Source organism: Aotus nancymaae, unplaced genomic scaffold (assembly GCF_030222135.1).
Source record: "Aotus nancymaae isolate 86718 unplaced genomic scaffold, 86718_ANA_hifiasm-v0.15.2.pri h1tg000067l, whole genome shotgun sequence".
Lineage (NCBI taxonomy): Eukaryota > Metazoa > Chordata > Mammalia > Primates > Aotidae > Aotus > Aotus nancymaae.
The window spans coordinates 28950491-28976261 of record NW_026988482.1 but is presented as its reverse complement, the minus strand read 5'-3'; the positions used below and the strand labels follow the sequence as shown (position 1 = coordinate 28976261).

At 40.1% G+C, this 25771-nt stretch overlaps 1 protein-coding gene and 1 pseudogene across 5 annotated transcripts in view; both read right to left on the bottom strand.

Moving 5' to 3' along the window:
* CACNA2D3 (calcium voltage-gated channel auxiliary subunit alpha2delta 3) overlaps positions 1-25771 on the bottom strand; it is a 963339-nt gene that overhangs the window by 657858 nt on the left and 279710 nt on the right. For all 5 annotated transcript variants that reach the window (XR_002478711.2, XM_021671646.1, XM_064367210.1 and 2 more), the window contains one exon: positions 4144-4203. Coding sequence is in view for 4 of the 5 variants with exons in the window: in XM_021671646.1 (XP_021527321.1) it covers positions 4144-4203 (60 nt within the window). In the remaining variant the exon portion in view is untranslated. The remainder of the gene's footprint in view (positions 1-4143; positions 4204-25771) is intronic.
* Positions 7213-7306, bottom strand: LOC135270915 (U6 spliceosomal RNA; annotated as a pseudogene).

Here is a 25771-nt window from a genome sequence, read left to right as displayed (position 1 = left end):
GATCCATCATCTCTTTTCTGTTTGGGGAAGAAGGAAGCTAAGATATACATGAGTTAAAACTACACAGATGAGGAAATTTTGCAAAATTTTTTTTTTTTTGTACGAAAACAGACTTCCAGCTCCCTGTGCTCCTCCTGAGCTAATAGGGTAGGGTCCTTCTTAGTGCTATTTCACAGTGAGCAGATGGTAGTCTGAAATTTTTTTGATAGAAAAAATCATCTGGCAGGGGTTGCTGAGGGGTCAGCAGAACCCAGATTAACAATTGATCAGCTCTAATGGACCATGATAGCAATAAATTCAGAGCCGGGACACAGACCTGCTGCCTTGGTAATAGCAAGGGGGCTGACACCCAAGCTGTTAACAGACTTGCACTTAATAGCACAGAAGCTTCAGTAGCTTCAAAACCTTCATCTAAGCCAAGACAAATTCTTCCATGCACATTCACTTCATCAAAGGCCTCTCTTTTATAGGTCTCCACCAAAGTGCATGTGGTTTACTCTGACCCAGAGAGGAGTTCACTGAGGTCGGAGCACCAGATAGTGAATGGCACTGTCATACTGACGGAGTATTTCAACATCTACTCTTGTGTTCAGACCACAATGGTACCCTCTGATACTTTTGTTATACTCATACAGAACAGGTGACTGGGGAAGAAAAATCTTGGCTCCTCTTCCTTGTTCCCAAGAGAACAAAAACTAAAGACTTATTTTCTTGGTGCCTCGTTTTTTCAAGAGAGATGCCAATGCTGCATTCACAATCACAGCACCTTCTTTGACAGAGGGAATCACTTGTGCTACGCCAGAATTTTACTGTAAAATTTCGATATCAGGAAATCAGAACACTCTTGGAAAATAACAATAGCTTCAGATGGACAAAAAAGAATGTCTCTATGTTAGCTAAACTAAAACCACAAAACATTTTTCATCTGCTGAAGGATAAACCCCCTAAAGTCAACCACATCATCCCCTCCCACACCCCATCCCACCAACCCTTACTAAAGAACTGATCTCTCAGTAAAACTGACCACGTAAGCCATAAGTAACAGATTTTACAAAACGGTCATGACTTCCAATAATGTTTCTCTCTCTCTCCTGCATATTCGCTCCTTTCTGTTGAAAGGAGAAAAGGTCAAATGAAGCCAGAAAAGGTCAAAGAATAAGGACATTCTTTAACATAATCACATACAGAGATGAAAATCTGACAATCCAATGTTAATACAACATTGTCATCTACTGCACAGTCCATATTCAAACTTTGTTCAGGATCCAGTTCAGGACCACACATTGTAGGTGGTAGTCATGTGTCCTTCATCTCTTTGAATTAGGAGCAAACCCTCAACATTTCTTTTTCCTTCTTGATCCTGGCATTTCTGAAGATGAGTCCATCCAGTTACTTTCTAGAATGTCCCCCAATCTAGATTTGTCTGATGTTTTATCATGATTACAGTCAAGCTATACCTTTTGGGCAAGAATTCTATATAAGCGTGTTATATTTTTCTGGGTCATCACATCTGGAAGCACTTGATGTCACTTTATCTCATTATTGGTGACATTAACTTTGATTACTTGTTTAAAGTGGAGCCTGCCAGGTTTCTCCATAATACAATTGCTATTTTTTCCCTTTGTAATTGATAAGTAACTTGTGGGCAAATACTTTGAGATTGTAAGTGTCATGCTCTTCACCAAACTTTTACCAAATAGTTTTAGCATCCATTGAAGATTCTTACCTCAATCAATTACCATAATTTTCTAACTCAATCATTTCTTCTACATGCATTAGTTGGCATTCTATTCTGTTTCCCTTATTTGTCTATTTTTTAATCTATCTGTCTATTTATTATCAGGTGGACTCACGGATTCTTATTTTATGCCTTTATTCAACTTAGCTTAGTTATAAGCTAAGTTATAAGTTATAAGCTTAGTTATAAACTAAGTTGATATGAGTTGAGTTTCCATCACTTAAAATCAGAATAAATTCTATCACTTAAAATCACTTAAAATCCTGAAAAGCCTTCAGGAACTTCTGAGAAAACTGAGACAGTTTCCCTGGGCAATGCACTCAAGAGATCCTTATAATCTTCACACCTGACAAAGTGCTTCCTGATGCTGCCATTAAATCCCTCTGGCCCACTCTACAAAGCCCACGCTCTCTGAAGATCAGGCTCACTGAAGACAAATGTGACCAGTAAGTGCCCCCTAGATCTTTGTGGAACAATCATGTGAGGAGTGGGTATGGCTATAGGAAGGTGAGGTACTTCTTGCTATATTCAAGGTTCTTCTCACTATCTTCTGTCCCTTCTCAGCAGCTTTGCTCAAAGAGCTGGGCCAGCTACCCATTCCTCTCCCAATGTTTCCAACCATCCCCAGGGCTTCTCCACATTCCCCTCTTATGCTTAGTTACACCTCTGGCTCTGTTTGTTTCAAATGTTGGGTATTATGCCTAAAAAGACTGCTAATGATAAACCTGATTATTTTCTGTTTACCTCTCCAAAATAATTCTTCAACCTTCCTCACCCAGCTTAATGACTGAGCTGAATTACATCAACCATACCAACAGCTGGATCCAGCCCATGGTGAGTACTGGCAAGAAAATAAGAAAGCAAGACAATGTCATTGGGGTATCATTACCCCAAATTTCACCCTTTCCAGCTCACCGTGGGTGGCTATACTCCTCTGTCAAATACTTTTACCATGTAGCCATCTTCCCTGAGTTCTGGAAACCTCAGTTTTCCTCTCTTCAGGCCAGAAGTATGGCTAGCTCTGGGGTATGCCACCATTGCCTGCTGGTATATCTGAACACCGTTGTGTGTTGGTTTCACATAATCCTGATTACACATTTGAAAATATTTCCTTAATTAAAGTTTACTTGATTACCCCACTTGAATATGCATTGTTTTACCCACAAAGCAAAAAACAGAGATGAGGGTGATGACAAGGACACATCTTCAAAAGAGACGTGCAGCCGGCAGCTGACTTTGGAATTGCCATCTTTTTTATGCTTAAAGTTTTATGTCTGTCTTTATATTTCCCATATAAATGGAAACATAGGAAAGTAAACACTATTTCCTAATTGTGACCACATGCCACTAAAAGAAATATGTCTAGCAAATCTCAAACTTTAAGATTTGCTCCTTCTGTTTTCCTAGTGGTGAGGAAAGGCCACAAAATGCAAAGTGCCAATTTAGATAAAAGTTCTTTTGGGGAAACCCAAAGGAACCTCCAAGTTTGTTTGATTGATTGATTGACTGATTTGAGATAGAGGCTTGCTTTGTCACCCTGGCTGGAGTGCAGTGACTCCATCTCAGCTCAATGCAACCTCTGCTGCCCAGGTTCAAGCAATTCTCTTGTCTCAGTCTCCCAAGTAACTGGGATTATAGGTGCCCATCACCATGCCCAGCTAATTTTCGTACTTTTAGTATTGACAGGCTTTCATCATGTTGGTCAGGCTGGTATTGAACTCCTGGCCTCAAGTAATCCACCTGCCTCAGCCTCCCAAAGTGCTGGGATTACAGGCGTGAGTCACCACACACCCAGCTGGAACATCCAAGCATTATCTAATTCACTTGTTGCCCCTTCCTATGTTTTCTACACACATCAATATCAAAATCCTTCTCAATCAGACATAGTCATGCCATAATCAGGTGCAAGATCTACTGCCAGAAATTAATTAAATGGATGTTTGAATCTCAAATCAGTAAATGATTTAATTTTAAAATATTATTAACAATCAGTTCAAGGATAGATCCATCACAGCATTGCATTCAGTCACCTGCATTCCAAAATGCAGCCAGCAAGTGGGATTTGAATATATTCTGCTATCTTATCCATTTACCATTGAGAGATCTGGTGATTAATGTTAGTTGACCAATTTAACTCCCCCTTAATTTGGGGAATAGTTTATTTAAATCTGATTACACACATGTGAGTGTTTGGCATCACCCATTATAACTGTCATTGTTAAAAAAATGGTTGAGGATTGCTTAAGAATCCTGTCAAAAGTAGGCACATTTATTCCAACGCTATACGATCCTCCCAACAGCCTTTCCCTCCTAATCACTGAAAAACCAGTATTCCTGGTAAACCTGGTACTTCTCCTTTGGCAGGAAACACACAAAACAATGTAACTCAAACTATAATCAGTTACCTGTAAGTCTGCATCAAATTCATGTTTTAGGTGTGCTTCTTCTGCAGCCTCCACCAGACGCTAAAAAAAAACAGAAGACAGCATTAAGGATCAGAATTGTGGCCTGAACTCCATTCCTCCATTGACCAAAAATGACAGATTATATCATGATTCATACACTGTGAGCTGGTGCCTTTGCTCTCATGAAACTGAAAATAATCACATCAGTGTCGAATTTTAGTTTCTGCCTTCATCATTCAATCAATAATTCTTCCAATAAATATTTATTGTTATGTACACATTTATAAATGCACATGTGTTCTCCATCCATTTACATTACAATTCATACACTGGCCCTTGAGGCCCAGTGCAGATCCAAAACCCACCTAGAATAGTCCATTCCTTAGGTACAGAAGTCCCTTAGTCAAGAATTATTGCATTGTATTTAGTCCAACTTTAAGTGGGCCAGCTTCCTTGCCCAATATTTTGGGAAAAAAGTACTTATTTTAATTCCCTCAATAATTCAAAGTCAATTCTTTTGGTACCCAGTTCTAATATGTAATTATCAGGTGACAGTTATTTGCATTTTATGGTCCATCAATGCCACTGTGACAATCTGCAACCCAATATAGCAATCACTGAAATTAAACCAATACTCAGGATCCACAAGAACACAATTCTTGTTATTCTTCTCAGCCAGCGAAATTCAACACATTAATATTCTTATGAAACCCATTTCATAGTGCCTTCATTTAGACAATTAGCAATCAAAATCATTTTTACTTTAATTTGAATTTGCCAATAATAAGATATTTCACACCTTGAAAATATAGGCTAGAGGATATTGCAGAAAACTCTCATTTGGTGAAATAATATTTCACTGAAATTGTATCAAACTAAAAGCAAAATCATAGATCCAAGCAAAAATTCCACCATTTCTATTTTTCCTATGGTTATTCTTGCATCCTATGCTGTCTTTAACTTACTTTTTCTTGACATAATATAGGCCTGAGTTTAACAGGCCACGTGTGAAAAAATGATGGCATTGATATTAATCTCTAAATGGTCACAACTTGACAGACAAATGTCCCATGAATAATTATTAAATTGGATATGGAAGTGAAGAGGCTGAAATATATTCAGTAACTTTAAGCAACATTATAGAGAGCACCAGAGCCCACTTTCTCCATAGGACATGCCAAGAAAGAGACAGGCCAGCCAGAGGCAGTGCTGCCTACTCACAGGAATGTTGGAAGGGTAGAAATGTGATTTCCCACACTGCCTTCAGTTGTTCAGAAGGTCAGGAAGGGTTTGTCCTTCACTGGTCAAAGAACAATCCTCAGAGTACATCAGAGGTCAGAGCCAGGAGACCTGGTCCTCGTTCTAGCCTGGATGCTAACTCACTACAGGTGTGAGATCTTAAGCAGGCCCCTTCCCCTGTTTGAACCTCAGTTGCTTCACCTGAAAATACCAAAAGTGGTGATTCTAGAATAGTGCTTCTCAAAGTGCAGTCCCACATCGGCAGGATGTTTCACCTGGGAACTCGTGGCAATGCAGACACTGGGGCCCATACCAGTCTCACTGAATCAAAAGCTCTGGAGGTGGGGACCAGCAGTCTGGTCTATCAAGCCATGCAGGCAGTTCTAATGCCACTAAAGTTTGAGAACCACTGGCTAAATACAGCATTCATCCCATTCCTCACCTCACTCCTGATGCTTGATTAAATCTTCAAGGTTTCTCAACTCTTATTTAACTTTGTAAAATCTATGTACCTAGGCCAGGTGTGGTTGGTTCACACCGGTAATCCCAGCACTTTGGGAGGCAGAGGTGGGCAGATCACCTGAGGTCAGGAATTAGAGACCAGCCTGGCCAACATGGCACAAACCCCATCTCTACAAAAAATACAAAAAATTAGCCAGGCGTGGTAGTCTGTGTCTGTAGTCTCAGCTACTCAGGAGGCTGAGGCAGGAGAATCACTTGAACCCAAGAGGCAGAGGCTGCAGTGAGCCGAGATCACACCACTATACTCCAGCCTGGGCAACAGAGCGAGACTCTGTCTCAAAAACAAAAAACAAAACCTATGTATTCCTACCTAAAACACTGTTACTTTAAGACATCAAATTCTTTACAGAAAAGAGACATAAGATGGAGGGGATGAGAAACCGAAAAGTAAGAAGAGGCACGATCTACAAAGATCAAGTAAGTGGGCCCCAAGGTTTCATTAGGTCACTGTCTTCCTAGAGTCATCCTAGTCAACAAAGCTTATCAGCCTCCGGGGATCACGTGGTACAATCTGCAAAAATACTGTTGTGGATTTTGACAGATGAGTGACAGGCAGTGATACATAAAAAGAAAGAAAAGAAAACTATGTGTTTGAGAGCACATTCTCTTAATCTTTGTAATAGATTTAGCATTTCTATGCATGTATCATGAAATCAGTTACATATTGAGCTTTATAGAATGTGTATAAATATTATGCATGTCTGAATACTTACATTATCAAAACAAGTCATGCATTTTGAGCATTTATTTACTTCAACACATAAAAAATGGATTTTTAATGGTGTCTAAGCACTGAGAATCTGGAGAAAAAAATGTTGATACCATGTTTAAATGATCAAAAGATAAAAGTACACAATTACTAAGACAGATAATACTGAAAAAAGTAAAGAACTGGAAAGGAAAAAATAATAATAAAGTTGTGTAAAACCAACAAAAGAGAGAACAGGATGAAAATAATAGGTAAGTTGAAATTATCATGAAACAGTATGCATAAAGTGTGTTTCATATATATTTTATTTATATATGTGTATATGTGTATGTATGTATATGTATACTGTACATTCATGCAAACTATGTGACATAATCCTATATAACAAAAGATAAAGTATATTTCAACCATAAACTCTGCAATACAGAGTACAGGGCACAAGAAGGCAACACTGGAAAGCATCTAGTAATATTGTAGCAACTACTAAGAGCAGCCGGAACACTGCATTCTGTGCTGAGTGAAGTAACTACATGAAATTTTGACCTGCTAGCAAGTTTTTATGTTCATGTTCAAGTTAAATTTGCTGCATGCCTTTTTCTTTTAATAGAGAACTCTTCACAAATTTGCGTGTCATCCTTGCTAATCTCCTCTGGATTGCTCTCGTTTTAGTATATGTGCTGCCGAAGCAAGCACTACACGTCTTTTTTTAAACTTATCTCACATATTTCTTTCTATATGAATATATTTTTCTATCATGCTCACTAGAAAGCTTTAGGAAACATGATTCAAGAAACGATAGTCAACCAGCAGCTACATGTAATGTTTGTTGCATATGAAGCAAACAGGTATCCCAGAATAGGGCTCTTTGAATGGATACACCCTGCATGCAGCACCCACTCGGCTGTCCCAACCTGCCCTCAGATGCCAATGGGAGACAGGTCTACATTTTCTGAGAGAATTCAGGGAACACCCTCCCAAAACAGCCTCGGTTGTTGTGTATGATAGTCATGACAAATGGCACATCATCAAGAACTATGTACCTTGTGGAAAGAACAAAGGACAGTAATCTTTCCACTGAAAGTACTCTTACAGAGGTAAACAAACTAAAAGAAATGTATTTAAAAAGGAAACCATCTGCCACAGATCTTCCTAAAACAGGCTGGGCACGGTGTAATCCCAGCACTTTGGGAGGCTGAGGTAGGCAGATCGCATGAGCCCAGGAGTTCAAAGTCAGTCTGGGCAACATGGCAAATCCTCATCTCTACAAAAAATACAAAAATTAGCCAGACATGGTGGCACCCATCTATAGTCCCAGCTAGTGGTGAAACTTGGGTGGAAGGCTCACTAGAGCCCAGGAGGCAGAGGCTGCAGTGAGCCAAGATTGCACTACTGCACTCTAGCCTGGGCAACAGAATAAGACCTTGTTTCAAAATAAAGAAAAACAAACAAATAACAACAACAAAAAAGAACTAAAACAGAGTCATGGAGACGAAGTTTCTACTCTTTGTTTTTTTTGCTTTTTTTTTTTTTTTTTTTTTTGAGACTGAGTCTCACTCTGTTGCCCAAGCTGGAGTGCGATGGCATGATCTCGGCTCACTGCAACCTCGACCTCATGGGTTCAAGCGATTATCCTGCCTCAGCCTCCAGAATAGCTGGGATTATAGGCATGCACCATCATACCTGGCTAATTTTTGTATTTTTTAGTAGAGAAGGGGTTTCACCATATTGTTCAGGCTGGTCTCGAATTCCTGACCTCAAGTGATCTGACTGCCTCAGCTTCCCAAAGTGCTGGGATTACAGGCATGAGTCAGCATACCCAGCCAAGTTTCTGCTGTTAATAGAATTAAAATGCATTGATTCATCATCTAACAAAGACCACAGAACTTCACATTCTGATGCCTGCCAATAAAAAGTAACAGCCTATTACTGGCATCTATTTCCTTAGCAAATGTCATTATAATCATCTAAATCCAATGAAATATGTTTTAAAAACAAGTGTACAGGTAAGAAAAATCCATTAAATTTGCTAATATTTTAGTTATCATATAAGAAACTGCTACTGAGACTGCGGAAAACTGTTACTCTATTATACCTATTATAAAGGCAGTGTACTTTTAACAATCATGTTAATTTTCTCTTATATGAATTCCTTTTTTGGATCCACAGATGGGATAATAGAATTGTGAATGTGGTTTTTAATTAAACGTGAACACTGGAAACAAAAATGTCTTTGAAGATTACGGCCTTCGGAACTGAGCTTTGAGGTAAGAGCAGACAGCAGTTTTGTCCACAAATCTTTTTTCCCTTGTTTAATGCCAAAGTTTTTCCATAGTCAATAAAAATGATAACAATATACTGGAATACACATTCTAGACTTGGAACAAAGCACCTATAAGCTAAAAGGTTGTAATTCATGAATCGACGCACATTTCACTGACGTTTTATATTTCTACATAACTCTTCCCCTTTAGTGAAATAAATACAAACAAGAGCCATCTTTATAAATAGAAAATGCTAGAAGCCATGGACCATGGATAGTATTTATAGCTTTGGTGAAGGCGAAGCTGCCAAGGGGAATAGCGGGGATATTAAAGCATTTCATTTAAAATCACATCTTATTTCTTGTTACAATGACCTTATGTATATCCCCACAACATTACAGAATGCACAGTGTCCCATTTCTTCCCCACAACACTTAAATCAAGACTAGCATTAAAGACATGTAGAGGTCAAACTTGCCATCATGGGCCAGAAGGGGAAAACTGGACACCACGTCGAAGTAAAAATTGGATCAGAAGAAGAAAATGATTTTTTTGTCCTACGTGTATTTTATGTTTCTGTCCCCAGCCATTTTGGTTTAACAAGGGGAGAAAAGAGAGAAAAAATATGCAGTGAGAGGTGGAAAGGTAATGGAAAATGTTATTACACTAGCAAAGTAACTTAACACTGGACTCCTGATTTTATCAGAATGAACAAATTGTGTACAAATAAAAAAAAGTTTCAAATAAAAATCCCTAAAATGGGGGGTGGGGACAATTATGGATGAAAATCCTCAAAGCAAAACAGAAATATAAAAAACATATGGAACGGCAATGTAAAAAGTTATTTTTATTTCTTATGTTAAAGCTAAAAAGCTTTGGGTCGTAAATGCTGTTATAATGGGGTGTTGGAATTTAATAAAGATTTCAAAGCACTTAATGTATTTAGTGGATTTGATTTAATGTTTTGCAACAACACATTTAATACTCATACCAGGCTTTTTACTGCCTTTTTTCTGGAATGAAAACATAATTCTTTCTCAAAAAAAGTTTAAGCTCAAATGGGGGGATCTCAAATCTATAATCATGAACATGGATTTGGGGTACAGGAAGGGTTAACTTAGAGCTAGTTATTCAATTATCATTAATACCAGAGTTAGCGATCACATCAATCTTCCTTTGAATCAACAAGAGTTCAATGTGTAGAAAAATGGCCAAACAGAGTAATCAAGAAATAGTAGTAACTACTATCACAACCCTACCAGTGTGGCATGGATGAACCGTTACCCTAGATTCAGTGGCTTTTGTTTTAAGGGCAAGAGTTTGATGGAGAAATTGTTATGCTATTTGTCCATCAGTGTGTACCTGGGGCTAATGCTATCCTAGCAGTATGTTACATAGCAGGGCTTGAACTTGACGTGCTGACAGTCTACAGAAGTGAAGACAGAGGAGATCTAAGTTCTCTCCACAGTCACAGATTTCAAACTCAATCAACCATGGATTAAAATGAAAAATCTTTACCCTCAATCAGGGCACTTATCACATCAAAAGATGTTCCCAAGAACCCAGGAAAAATGAGATTAATTTGTTTCCCAGACTTATGTCAAACTCCTGTCTTGTACCAAGGGTCAGAAATCATCCATTTAAGAACTGTCACATTGGAGAAATAAAGTAAGTTGTTCAGATTTACATTTTCATTCCTTCTGGTGTTGAAATTCCTTCCCCTCTGTCCTTGGGATAGAGTTTTTTCTCTCTCCATAACAGTGTAGATTAATCTTTGCTGCTTTGTAGCTAGAGCAATTAGATGAATATTTCCCAAAGTGTCAGATGAGTACCATCAGTGATCCATGAAAAAAAAAAAGTAAGATGTTTTACAGAATTGTGAGGGACACACAGGGAAATAGCTATTTCAATGAGAAGGGACAAGTGACAAAGAATGCTGTCAGGAAGCCAAGGAAGCTTCCCAGAAGACATGACATTTAAGCTGAGCTCTGAAGAAGAACAGGAAGGAAGCAGGGGAAAGAGATGTGCTGAAAGAACGTTCCAACCAATAGGAACATTTCACACTAAGTTTTGGAGGTAAGAAAATGTTCTGGAAACAGCAACTAAGAAAAATATTCTGGAATCAGCTAGTGCTCTGGAACCTGCACAGAGGCCACATCAATGACTGGATGACCATCAAGTAATAAACCAAGGCAAAATGAATAACCTACAGAGATGGACACAATCAGACAAGAAGAAAGCCAACATACCTTTCCTCCCACCCTGCCACGCTGCAACTGCAGTTAGAGTCATAGCCGAAACCTTAATAATATTCAGTAATCCTTATTGATACAAATGTTTTTACTTTTCAATTCCAATAGAAATGGGACATATAAATCACCAACTATCAAGATGATCGTTTCTTTGGAGAAAAACAGCTTTTAAGGAGCCTTCATTATTTCTTTGTTCCTGTAGAAGAACTAAGCTTTGTTGCACACGAATGAACATTTTGTATAAAATGAACTTCTGCCTGAAAGCTGCAAAAATTGCTCCTGCTTTAAAAATGGCAAACATTTCAAAGTGGATTATAAAAGCTAATCTATAAAGTTTCTAGAGAAAGCAGGTAACAGAACAATAGAGAAAACACATCTTGTGCGTATGTGGGGAGCTTTCTTCCCTTCCTTCACTCCTCCCCTTTCCTGTCTCCTTCAGATTGTACAAGGCTACACTGGCCTTGTACAAGACAAAATAAGCCTGGAGTTTACATCAGAAGACATGATCACAATCGATAACAAATTATCTTTGTTTCCACAAGAGATACCTGTTATCAATTTGAGGCTGATTAAATTAATACCCGTTATCAGTGCGGATGGCCAATTTCCAAACCAAAGTCATTGCATTCTACATCTCAGCCTGCATTTGCCAAACTGCAACATTTGCAAAGCTGTTGAAGATGGAACCAGCCAAGCTTTGTTCAAAGGGCTGCTCAAGGGCCAAGGCAGCTCAGGGGGTGGTAGGAAAAAGAGACAACCTTTGATTTCAGCCCAAGTAATTTTTCCAAATGACCCAGTATTTTAAATAATGTTCTTCTGCTTACATAGCTCTCCTGGGAATAATTTAGAGTTGATTATCAAAATCAAAGCTATTTAACTATGAAACTTAAAAAGTCCCCTCAGGACCCTTCAGTTCTGAGGTAACTGTGCTATTTCCTTTGTGGGCAATGGAACTATCTTTAACTTCCCAAGGGGACAGTCCACAATGAATGGGGACTATGACATTATGTCATCTGAAGCATGGGTCCCCAACCACCAGCCATGGACCAGTACTGGTCGGTGGCCTGTTAGGAACTGGGCGGCACAGCAGGATGTGAGTGGAGGGCCTGCGAGCATTACTGCCTGAGCTCAGCCTCCTGTCAGATCAGCAGCGGCATTAGAGTCTCAAAGGAGCATGGACCCTATTGTGAACTGCACAGGGAAGGGATCTAGGCTGCATGCTCCTTAAGAGAATCTAACTAAGGCCTGATTATCTGAGGTGGAACAGCTTCATCCCAAAACCATCTCCCACTCCCCCATGGAAAAATTGTTTTTCATGAAACCAATCCCTGATGCCAAAAAGGTTGGGGACCACTGATCTGAAGAATGAACATTTGTTCTCCAAAATGAAAAGAAGTTTCCTATCACCGAGGGCTCTGACTGTGATGAATAAAATTCTGTTCCAGCCCTTAATTATACCTTTCAGGGCTTACTCAGAAGGTGTTGACTAGAACTCACAATGGCAGAGTATTGCAGGTGTTGCCCAACTAGCCAAGGAAGACAGGAACATCTGCCCCAGATAAGTCACAATCTACCTAATATGGTGTCGGTGCTGGTCAGGAAGTCTGTCCTGCAGAGAGTTTCCATTCCTGGTTGTATCACTTTTCTATCACTTCGGTTTAATTTAATTTAACAAGTACTTGTTGATAACCTACTAGGTAACAAGAACATTACCAAGAACTGAGTGGGACCCCAATAAATAGATAACTGAATCTTAGGCTTCAAGAAGTTTGGGGTACATTTTGTTACAGTAGAGTCAGAACAGGTCTCAGAAACCAAGGACAGGAGTTTGAATCCAGGCCTTCCTACTCACTGACTTTGGGCAAGTCTTAACTACTCTGAGTCTTGGTTTTCTAATCTGATTAACAGAAATAATACAACTTTTAGTCTGTACCTCAGTGTGTGAATTTGGTGAGAATTTACATACAAAAATTTCCCAAAGGATTCCACACAAGTGTAAAATATTACTAAGGTAGGGTAGAGGAAGAGACAAGATTTTCCAGAATAAAACAGCTTGATTGAAACAAGGAAATTTCACAGAGTCACTGCCTCCCACGGTTTGCTCTCATGTGGGGAGAACTTGGAACAACTCCCCAAGTTCACAGTTACATGGAGGTTATGTGAAAGTTAATTCTGCTGCCAAGAAAAGGACTCCAAATCTTGTGTTCGAAAACACAAGGTTGTGCATCTGCTCCTTAAGGGCAGGTTTTCAGAATCCACCACTCTCTTTTTCAGCTTCAGAGGTAAAATCTGTGATCAGTGAGGCTGAAAATGGAATGAGGCAAAGGCCTTTATGGAAGGGTTTGACTGAGATATCCTCACAATGGCACAAACACAGAAATTAAGCTATTTGCCAAAGCAAGCTCCTTTGACAGATGGCACCTGTGAGACACTGGACAGGATGGTGAGTGTGGCAGGCAGCTCCTTGCCCCCCAAGCCCCAACTATGGCCAGGGAAGAAAAAATTTCTTTCTCCTTGAAAATGAAATAACACTAATAATTTCCATGTCCATTCAGACTTTACCTTCGCAAGATGGATTTTTACATAAATTTGATGCAGAGAAAAATCTGTTCTAATTCCCTTGTTGTTCTTTCCTTCCACCTATCCATCCAAATGTCTATCAGGCAACTTCAGTTCGAGAAGGAACATATCATGTTGGTCCAGAGAGCAGCCCTGAGGTCTGACAACCTGAATTCGAAACCTGCCTCCAGCAACTTTATAATACCTTCCTGAGCCAACGTTCTTGGCACAGAGTAAATGTCCATTAATGCTCTTATTGCTGATGAAGATGACAATTGATTATGTGAGAAGAATTACAGGTGGGGCTGACGCTATGAACATAATGGCACTCTCACAGTTCAGCTGGGAGGGGAAGCAAATAACTAGATAACATGGCATGGACTAGAATGGGAAGGCCACACAAGACGGTAACAGCAATTATTGAGTTCATACTCCCTGGCCTGTGTGCCAAGCTGTTGCAAGTGCTTTAGTCATTGAATCCAGCAAATCCTCACAACTGCTCTATAAAAAAGAAAGCACAGATACCATCCTAACTTTACACCAAAGGGAAACCAAAGGGAAGAGAGGTTATAGTGCTGTGAATACCAAGGGCATAGAGCACCAGTGCAGGAATGTTCATAAATGATGCAACAGTGAGCTGGGGTTCAAGGATGAGTGGAAGTCAGCCAGGTGACTGAGAGAGGTGATGGTGAAGGAGCAGCAAAGGCTCCAGTGTGGGAGCCTCCTCTGCCTGGTCTCTCCTGTCTGCAGAGCTGCAGGTGTGGGATGGGGAGCGGGGAGAGTGCAAAAGAGCAGGCAAGTGGGGCTCAGATGAGCAAGGAGGTTGAGCTAAGGAGTACTGTAGCCTTTGTGCAGTGGGAGGTCCCATAGGGCATAAGACCCACATGATCAGACCTGAACTTTAATTCAAATTTAAAAGTAATCTGGTGGCAGTGCTGAAAAAAAAGTAGAAGAGGATAAACCTGAAACAGAGACTGAGGCAGAGAGACCACTTGCTTTAATGCCATTTATTCCACAAATATCTTAATCCATTAGCAAGTCCCGTGGGCTCTCCCTCCAAAATACACTCCATGTTTCACTACTTTTGTCATCCTCTCCCCCGTTATATCCCTAGTCAAAGTCACAGCCTTCTCCTCCCTGGAAACCCTCAGCATCCTAACAGGTGTCCAGTTTGCACTCAGTGCCCTGCATCCCATTCTCCACATGGTTGCCAGAAGGAGCCTTTTAAGAACAATTCTGATGGCAATGCTCCCTGTCTGAAACCCGCTAATGACTTCCCACTAATCATGACTATGACCCATAAGGTCCTTTGATCTGGCCCAGTACCCTCAGATCCTGACTCCCAGCCATCTTTCTGGCCCCAGACCACTACCGGCTTGTCTGTGTCATCCTGCTGTTCTCCTGACCAAGGATATTCTTGTCCTCATCCTTGTATGTTTGCCTCCCCCTCATTGGTCACTCTGCAGCTTGAATGACTCCTCTTTAAGGACGTCACTCCCACCCCACCCCCTAACAAAATGTTGACACACTTTGTGCTCAAAGCAGCACTGAGCATATGGCTAGTGCTCAAAATGCAGTTGAATTAAATAGTATCTATTACTCACCCTACTGGGTGGCAGGCACTGTTTATCTGGGAATATAAGGTTTATAAGAACACAGCTGTTGCCCTCAAGGACATTACAATCCCTGGTGGGAAAAAAACAAGTAGGCAACTATAACACATGATAAAGGCTCTAACAGGAGAAGCAAGGAATCCTATAGGCTGCCTAGGGAGCATCTAGACCAGGCTTACAGGGTACAAAGAGGCTCCTTGCGTATGGTACAAGAAGGCTTCTCATTTACATTGAGACCTGAAAGACAAGAGCCAGCCCAGAAAACAAAGGAAGGGCCTTCCAGGATGAAAGAACGGCAAATGCAGTGGCAAAAGAGGGCATGACACGTTCAGGCAGTTATGATTGGCTTGGCGTATGAAGGTTATGTGGCGGGAAGCTTGTGTCAGGGATGGGGAGCTAGTGAGAAAGGAGGCTGGAGAGTTTTAAGGAGCAAAATATTATTGTCTATTAATGTTATCTAGATATTTTCAAAGGAGCAAAAGGTGATCCAATGCAATAACGAGAAAGATTGAAAACAAAGTATTTGAAAGTTATTTAGGAAGAAGGATCTACAGGACTTAGAGGCCAGTAGGACATAGAGAATAAGGGAAAAGGCAGAGTGATAGAATTATCAGGTGGGTGCAAAGACAATTACTTTTGTACCAACCTATAGCTTGGTGCCCTTAATCACTACCCGGTACTGCCTGCAGGGGGTGTCCAGCAACAGTCAGAGAAGGAGCTGAGCTCAGGAGGAACACTGAAAGAAACAAGGGCTAGCAGGCATGAGAAAATGTCATGGTCGGATCAAGCAATATAAGGACAGAATGTTTTTAAAAATGGAATCCATTCAATCTGGTGACTAAGGCTGTGTGTTGGAGAGTGCCTGCTGACTCTCAGCACCATCTAAGCTGCGCTTTCTAAGTGGGGGCTGGAAGCCTACCCCCACACGTTCTTTACTCCCTTGCTAGCAGAGCTCCAGGTGAGATTCTTGAGAGGTCTGCAAACTGAAAGAGAAGAAACCAACATTCTCCAGCTGAAGCGATGGGCATGTGTGTGGGCATCTGCAGGTGGCAGGTATCTTTGGTCAGTCATTCAGATGCACTCCCAAGAATTACCCACTCGTGCTGCGGACACCAGAGACCGTTGGTGGTGACTTCCTACGACCCCAGCACTTTCTAGATCTGCCAATTCAGGCAGCAGCTTCCCTGACACTCACTCCCTCAGTTTTTCTAACTATCAAGTAAGGCTTTAATTCCCTTTATTGAACCCCTGCCTACTTCCTTTTTGTTTTCTGATCAAATACGGCAGAGTGAGCCACAGGGCACCTGTGTAAGAACCACTCTGAAGCAAAGGTAGGGGCCGGGGCCAAAGTGCAGAGAGCAGTCCAAGTGGGAGGGATAGAAGTTTGGGACAAAAAAAATCCAGATTCCTATATCGAGAAACGGATTTGGGCCATAGCAGGAAGAAAATGCAAGGTGAAGGAAGGCTTTAAGATGAAAACATGCTCACAGCAACTAAGGCAGTAATAAGAACTGCCCTGGAAAGCTCCAGGAAGACCCGGCTCAGGGCAACTCCAGGATCCTCCCCAGGGATCATAAAGCCATTGAGCCCAGGCCTCCAATTCAAAGGACCTTAAACTTAGGCTTTCCACATTATTTCCTGAAGGGATTACAAATATAGTCATAAAGACGCCATGGCACTGGAAGGAGAAGTTGTTTAAAGTTGCATCCCTTTCCTGGACCACGTAGCCTACGGTGCATTATAATTTCTTTCTACTGTGTCCTTCATTTGCTTGGGAAGAGACCAATTACATATAACATAGGCATGCTTTGTTAAAAAGCAGCAAATTGTGAAATGTATATATTTAAAACTGTGGTAAAAACACACCACAGTTTTCAACTGTTTTGTCATGTGTTCATTCATAAGAGGGACCTTGAAAAAAAAAATCCAAATGACCTGACTCACTCAGCTTCTGAAGGACCCTGTGCAATAGGATCAAGACGGCTTTTACTTCTCTAAAGGAAAGTCAACCACATGCACTTACATGTGAAGCTTATTCCAAATGAAGTCAAGAACAAATAATGAAAACTAAGACGATTTACTCCCCTGACTTTGGTCCCTGAGCATTTTACACAAGTCCCTTGTTTCGACTAATACCACACTGGTGACTTCAGGGTCCTCAGAAAAGAGCCTTCCCCCACCAGTGCAGAAGTAAAATCCTGAGGTCAAGTGTCTGAACCTTGCCCAACACTTTCAAGAGATGACTGCTCCAACTTGAAACATGGGGAGTGATGGAACCAGTGCTGGCATGACAGGACACACAGGAACTTCTGAGTTCCAGAGAGCTGGGTCAACCAAGGGCCTGAGTTATGAATGAAATGTATGTGCCTGAAACTCACTTTTTGTTATTTTTCCATTCAAATCCTCATACATCCCTTTTGAATTCAAGGAATGACATTTTCACTCTCTGGAACCAAATTTAGCATTTTAAATTTCCAAGGATGAAAAGCTAGCTTAAAGGATAAGCTGGCTCTTCTGTTTTTAATACCCAGGTAATGAACTGAAATTACACACAGGGTTTGAATTTTTATAGAAATTTATTCATGTACTTGACTCTCTCGGCTTCAACTCTCTTTTTCCTTTGTCAATCCTAATTATAACTTTATTTCAAAACAACAAAGGAATAAGCAGATGTATGAATAAGCATGAGTGGTAAAGGATTTGAGGATTTTTTTTTTAAAACAAAAGACAGAGCTAAGAAGGACTAAACCCATTTTACACAGAAGTAAACTGACAGTCGAGTCCAAAATTCCCTGGTGTCTATACAATGCTCACCTGCACTCCAAGCATGGCTGTGGACGCCCATCGTGTTTTGCTCGCACTTTCCCCTCCTCACCCCTACATCCTGCAGCGGGGACTCTGGCAACTCTCTGAGGCTCTGACATGACCAGAGTGGAGTCTTGGTTCCAGCACAGCACTCCATGCTCCCCCTCTGCCACCCACCCTCGTCTTTCATTGTGAAATAGACAGAGAAATGGCAAACCCAACAAAAATGCCACTTTGTGATTTAAAAGAGTTGAATATCAGCAATTCCATGTAGTTGGAGTTAATTCATAAAATATATTTGAACTTTAGTGGCTTTTAAGTTTTTAAGTTTCCCTTTAACAGTCCAAAGGAATTGATGGCTTGCTTACTCTGAGGTGCTGGCTAAGAAGACCAAACCCAGGCCCACAAGACCATCTCTGAAACCCTTGGAGCCAGGCATGCTACCCTGTGTCAGGATTGTTTGGATTTTAGAAAGGGAAAATGATACATATTTATTACAACTCATTCCCAGAGAGGTCTGGGCCAGCACCCCATAATCAAATATTAACATTTCTATAGTAGACATATAATTATTCATACTAAACAGAATAAATAAATATTATACATATCCACATGTCAGTTCAGGCCAGGTTTTTCCACCAAACATGTTATTAAAAACTTTTCAACTTTTTTGGAGCTTTCTTGTTTCAAAATTGAAGGTATCGGAGTGTGAACCTCCTGAGACTTGAACAAAAAATAAAGTGATAGAAGTTTCCTGATTTTGTGTTTGATGACCACAAAGTTTTCTGAGTCCTTTGGCTCAGCTTCTACTTGAGCTAATAAATCACGAAATTAAATGAGTAACGAATAGATCAAATCAATGTCAATGGGAGGTACTGGAGGGATGAAAATTGGAGAGAGAATGTGATATGCATCTGTGACAACAGTATGGAACAACTTGGTAAATTTACTAAAATCACTGACTAGTGTACTTAAAATAAGCAAATTGTACTATATGTAAATTATACCTCACTAAAGTTGTTAGAAAAAATATCAATGGAAGACATTCAGAAATGTGAGTTAATACAGTAGTTTTCAAATGTAGAAACCCACTTATGTATAATATCATCCTATTTTCTCATAGTAAAGTGCTCCTAGTAATGTAAAATGCTACAGCCACTTTGGAAAGTTACTCAAAAGGTTAAATACAGGAGTTACCATATGACCCAGCAATTCAACTCCTAGGTATACACCCATGGAAAATGAGAACCTATGTCCACACAAAAACATATACACAAATGTTCAAAGCAGCATCAATCATTACAGCCGAAAGGTCAAAACAACCCAAATGTCCAAGAACTGATGAATGGATAAACAAAATGGAATATATCCATACAATGGAATCTCATTCAGCAATAAAAAGGAGTAGAGCACTGAGATGGGCTGTAGCACAGACGACCCTTGAAAACTGCAGGGCCAGTGAAGGAAGTCAAAGAATACAAGAGACCATGTGTTGTACTATTTCATTTACATAGAATGTCCAAAAAAGGCAAATTCATAACAACCGAAAGATTTGTGGATGCCCAGGGCTGGGAGGAATGGTGAGACTGAATGATAAAGGCTAAAGTGTACTGGGTTATTTTATTTTTGGAGTGGAGAGTGAGGAAAATGTTCTAGAACTGACTGTGGTGATGGTTGTACAACTGTGAATATAAAAAAAAAAAAAAACACTGAATCATATACTCTAAATGGGAAAACTGCATGGTATGTGAGTATTTGAATAAAACTGTCACCAAAAAAGTGTCTTTAGTATATTAGAGTGGAATGTTGTTTGGTGTTATTTAATGGGTACAGTGAGTCCTTGGCCACCAATAACTTAGTGGGTATGATCCACCTCCACAGGACATGCTACCATGACAGCCAGTCAACATGAACAGAAGAAAAGTCTGCATCCGCTCACTGGGAGATTAGGCAAATCTGTGGAGAGATTTCAGCCTCCTTCAAGCATTCCTTATATATTCTTAATTAGCATCTTTTATGTGTCTTTAGCACAACAACCCATTTCAGATTAACTAGCTGAAGTACTGTCATTTGCAATAACTGTGAACAAGAAACACCAAATAAATATTATTGAGATAAAAGTAAGCTAAACATATTTTTAAAATCCTTAGAAGTGTGTCACATTGTGAATATTCAACTACTGGCATCTAAGAACTATAACTCTGAGGGCATCTAGCAGAATTCTAGGTCAATCAAAAGCTAAAATATGAATACTGCTAATTAAAAGGGTTCTCATTTCTGGGGTAAGTAAATACCAAGTGGAGAAAAAGATCATAGATTTGCAACAATATTTTGAAAGGCTTATAATAATTTATTACTGTTTATTTATAGCTCACCTCATTCCAAAAACGATTTTCCCATTGCTCATATGCTACGTGAAGATATAAGTTTAATTAAGAATGTCAAATCTTAAAGGGCATGAAGCTAATTAGTCAGAAAATACTTATTAAGCATCTACTATATGGAAGAAACATGCCCACACACTGAAGGAAGCTACAAATTACTCACAGCAGTCTACACTGTAGGAATTTGTCGTCACATCTAGTAATAATAAATATAATAACTATGCCTAATGCTATTTGCCAGATTTCAAATAAGAGGTCCGAGTAATAGGGGTGTAAGGGTTTTACAAGAGAGTGATGACTTCCCACTACTGAGGCATGAAGACTTCACAGAGGAGACAGAATGTGAATGAACTTTCAGAGGCAGATTCAGAAAGAAGGCAGATGTCCTAGGTGGGAAAGGCCAACATGCCCTTGGGGAATGGAGGGCACACCTGTCTGGGCAGAGAATGGGATAAGGGTAGAGAGGAGAGCCGAGGCCAGCCTGGACCATCAGTCTAAGGACTGAGATTCATCCTATATAAAAGAGGAATGGTCAGAGGAAAGGTGATCCAGGGTGATCAGAGGCTGGGATCCAGTGGGGACAGCAGCTGGACAACGGGAAAGAGATTATGAAGAAGTCAAGGCCTTGACTTGTCCAGTTCCTCAGGCCCGCCAGCAGTCACCTAAAGCAGTGTCCACACCACTGAGCACATGCAGTGGCTCACCTGCACGGCCCCAGCTCCCTATCACTGTCAAGGCTAATCCCACCCACCATCAGAATGAATTTAGTTCTATTCTATACCACTGTTGTTGTTTTTTAAGGTTTGTATCATTAAACTATTTTACAAGTTTTTTGTTTTTTTTTTTTTTAAGATGACAATGCTCCTTTGTAAAGTCTCAAGCCTGAAACAAATGAAACGCAAGAACTCTTTCGGTGACCTGTCAGATCCCTGAGATATTGATATATGTATACTTATTGTGATTACTTTAATTCTATTAATTAAGCTTTCACTATTTGGGGGGATTATAAGCAAGGAGATTAACATAGCAAGAAGGATAGCTGTAAGAGAACCCTGCCCCCAAATATTACCTTGGGGCAGGACAGGTATGCTTATTATTAGACTGATTACACTATATACGCCAGTTATACAATGGAAATTCAAGCTTACATGAAGCAGAAGAGATCAGTGACTTACCTGGGTTTTCTCTCCCTCTCTGTCTCTGTTCTGTGCTTGCTCTCTTGCACACACTCTCTCTCTCCTCCTCCTTTCTCTCTCTTCCCCTCTCCCCTTCTCTTTCTTTCTCTCCCTCTGAAGTTAATTTCAACCATTATTTATTAGAAAAGACTAGTAATATCTCTCTTTGAAGACTGCACAAAACAGTAAAGGAGACAACTAGGTAATCAAATAACTACTATTTGTTTTGGGTTTTGTTTGTTTGTGTAGAGACAAGTCCCCTTACATTGGCTAGGCTGGTCTCGAACTCCTGGGCTCAAGAGATCCTCCTGCCTCGGCCTTCTAAAGTGCTGAAATTACAGGTGTACTTGGTATGATGAATGCTACAGGTAACTGAGATGTGGTTTTAAATAAGCATTCAAATGATAACTGTTAAAAAATAAGTCAAAACAAGAATACCAACTCGCAGCTATGTATTCCAATAAAATCTTGTTCCTTATATAAATACCTTCCATTCACCAATACTTCATTTAAGACAGACCACCTAATCTGTGCTCTCTAATAAGTCACAGCTGCTAAGGTGTAGCCACTCAATGAAAGCCACCAACAGTGCATTTCTCTTTGCTGATAACTAACATGATAAGCCACAGGCAGACATTGATGGTGAATCACGGACAGGCCAATACTAGGGGTCAAGGTGAGCAAGCCTCTAGGCTATGCAGATGGCAAATAATGTTTCACAAGGTCAGGCACCAGGAAAGAGCAAAGGAGTGTTAAAAAGTCCAAAGGGGCAGGAGGAAGGAACATAATGCACAAAACTCTGGGAAAACATGATGCTGTGGCAAGTTCCTGCCCCAGTTTAAAATAAGTTCATGTGAGAAGGCAAGGAGGACTACCAAAAATCTGGGATGAGTTCTGCTGGGCACTAAGTTAAGGGGTAGAGTTTGTGGTCAGGGCTCTCTCAAGCCTCTGTAAGCCTGTGCTCCTCTCTTGCCTCAACTTCCCCATGGTGTTTTCACTACTCTCTGCTGGCTGTTTCATTCCTCATGAGCCCTGCACTCCCTTTGAACTAGGGACATTTGACAACTGCTTCTTGTGATTAAACAATGGGTGGTCAGAACTAAACCCTTCAGTTTCCCTTTCTCTAAATGCTGGCTCTCTTCCCTCATCCCATAAGGTGGGGGGCACCTGAAACAAGACAGGGACATTTAAGTGCCGATGGCCACTTCCCCTTCTTCTATGTCCATACCCACAAGGGGGCTACGAGCAGAGCTGCCACTCACAGGAGTGGCATGCCTTTTTGTAATTTAACTGAAAAGTAAAGTCTTCTTTAGTGGAGTATTAAGTGAGACCAGTGAATAAAATTTAGCACACAGAAATACTGGTTAATCCTGTAGTTTATGTAAAAAAAAAAAATCTCTAAGAAATATGATTGGACAGCTGTTGGGAGTAGAAAATTATTGGAAAAGCTAAGTTGGTACTAAGAGAATTGGACTTGGCAGTTTATTAAATGTGAGCAGGCAACGATGGATAGATTCTAAGTCAATAATCACTTTATCACTCCTAACAACTTCCACCTGGCAGGTGCCTGGATTCCCGCCACAACATTTATGTGCAAAATGTGTTTTCAGTGTCTCCCTTGTTTTCTTTGCTCTCTGCTTTGAATTTGTAACACCCTTCCCATTCAAGGTTGCTTTTCTCTTTATGAGCATTGTAGCCACTTCTAAAAATTGTAACCATTATTGCAGGATCATTTGGGATAATGCAGATATGCATGGAGTTAAGCAAACAGTTGCCTTTTTCTCATCAAGAGGCATCTGGGCAAAGAAGGAAAAGGAGGATAGTAAAGAAAAACTGATTTCAAAATCCAGGAACCACGTCTACTGAATAGTTAAGCCAGTGATTTCCAAAGTGAAACGCATAGGCCCTTCTCAAGATTTCTCTCCTGGTTTCTCAGTTGTATAAAGAAACCCTACTCTACTTTACGGGCAAAGCGCCTACATCATTTCAAAAAAATAATCTAGTACATATGTGGAGCTGGCACATCTCCTGCGAATCCCATTTAAGCTCCTAATCTTTGCATCCTAATGGGTTTAAACATTTTCTGATCCGGGTAAAAATGTATTTTACATTTGCTTTCCAAGTTTCAGAGCAAACTATTTTCTAGCCCTGGGGATATTAATTCTCAAAAAGAAAGCCTAACTTCTCTTTGATTTCAAGAGGTTTTCTAGATGAAGTGTAGAGTAGTGGGAAAAGTCAGTCCCATGCCATCATCATTGAACACTGCATGTTATCCAAACCAACAATAAGCACGTATGTCTTTTCCACATGTGGTGTCTCACTCCTTTCATCCCTGCCTGGCAAGCTCCTACTCCTCCTTCAACACCCTAATCAAATAACTCCTGCTCCATGAAAACCTTCCTGAATGCCCCAAAGCAGAAAAATGCCTCCTTACTCTGGGGTTCTGGACCTCTTGCACTGCAGCATTTAACAAATCTGTATTGAGCTCAGAGAGATGCTTCACCTGTATTATATGGTAAACATCAGCTGTGAAGCAGACCCTTCCCTCCTTCTATCCCTGAATACTTTGGGCTTAGGCGAGTACTCCATGTATATTGGTGCTCCATCAGTATCTGTTCAACAATGAATGCATCTTCCCATCTTTCCCGGGTACATCCCTCTCTTATTATGCTGAACTCTGAGAAGATAGGCTGTATTATCCACCCAGGTTTCTCCAACTGCTGGCCTGCAGGCATTACTCAGTGACAACAGGATGAATGTATGAGAGAAAGAGGAAGGAAAGAAGAAAGGAAAGGAGGAAGCCAGTGGTGCCCCATCTCCATCAGGCATCCAACATATTTGCTGAATTAATGGCTTCCTCCTCATGACTTCTTTACCTGTGTATTCCTGATGTCACAACACATTTTCTACCTTAAATTGGAGAGGTTTATAGACACATCTTATCTACTGGAATAGAAGCCCTCTGATTTCCAGAACTTGTTCGTCTAGGCTACAGAGTGGAGCATCTTGAGCTCGGAAGTCACTGAAATGTCTGTTGACTAAAGATTCAGCAAAGATGGCACAGGACTGCAGGATGTTTGAAGTGGTCCCCACTTCATTCAAAGCAGAAGGTCTAATTTGTGAGTCATGCCAATGTTTCAACAAAGTGACTTGGTGAATTGAGCCAGGTTTGAGGAAACACAAGTTTGACTATCCAATTTCAGATGACAAAACTCATGAGTTTCCGTGATTGCTGCCAACCATTTCATTTTCCCATTTATCTCCTATCAGAGAAAAATAACATAAAATTTGTCTTCCATCTACCATTGAAAATAAAGAGAATGCATGAGATTGTACATACTAAGAAATCCGAGTTTCCCTGACAAGGGGAGTTCAAGTTATTGGTCAAATACACTGCTTAGAAAAGCTAAATATGATTATTTACTTGACGGTTATTCATTGATGTCAAAAATGCTACTTTTTATTCACCTCCTTCCTCTTTCTGCTTCCTTGCACTACATTTAGTTTGGAACAAATGTAGTCTGTGAGTTATGGTCTATATTGTAATAAACAGCTGAAGAGAGTCACTATAATCAAGTGAAAAGTAATCAATATGGGAAATGCCACTGTCTTACTTCAAGTCTAAAACTGTTGTATAATTGGCTTTCCTCCATTTGCCATCCTTTTTTGTTCACAGTTTTTTTTTAGGCTGAAGAAGTAACTTGACCTACATGTGTTAAGAGGAAAAGAAATCACTTAAGCAGCAGCAAATGAGATACTATTATCACAGCTCAATATAAAATTGCCATCCATCATTTAAACAATTTGATCTGTGGCAGGGACAGGAAATTTCCATAAATGTTCTTAAAGCCTACAAAACATTTTTCAAACTATCAAATTAAGAGGTACAAGTATAATTACATATTGCTCAAGGTCTTTCTATTCTGAAGGGAGAGATTTTTCAGAAAGATAAAGTTGTATGTCCCTGTTGTTTTGATATTTGGTCTTAATGAAAACAGGGCCATGTTTCAGACAATGTTCGAGCTACAAAGTATCATAAAGGTCTTTACTAATTATTTTTTTAAGAAGCTAATCAACACACCCTACATGGAGAGAATATTAATATGTCC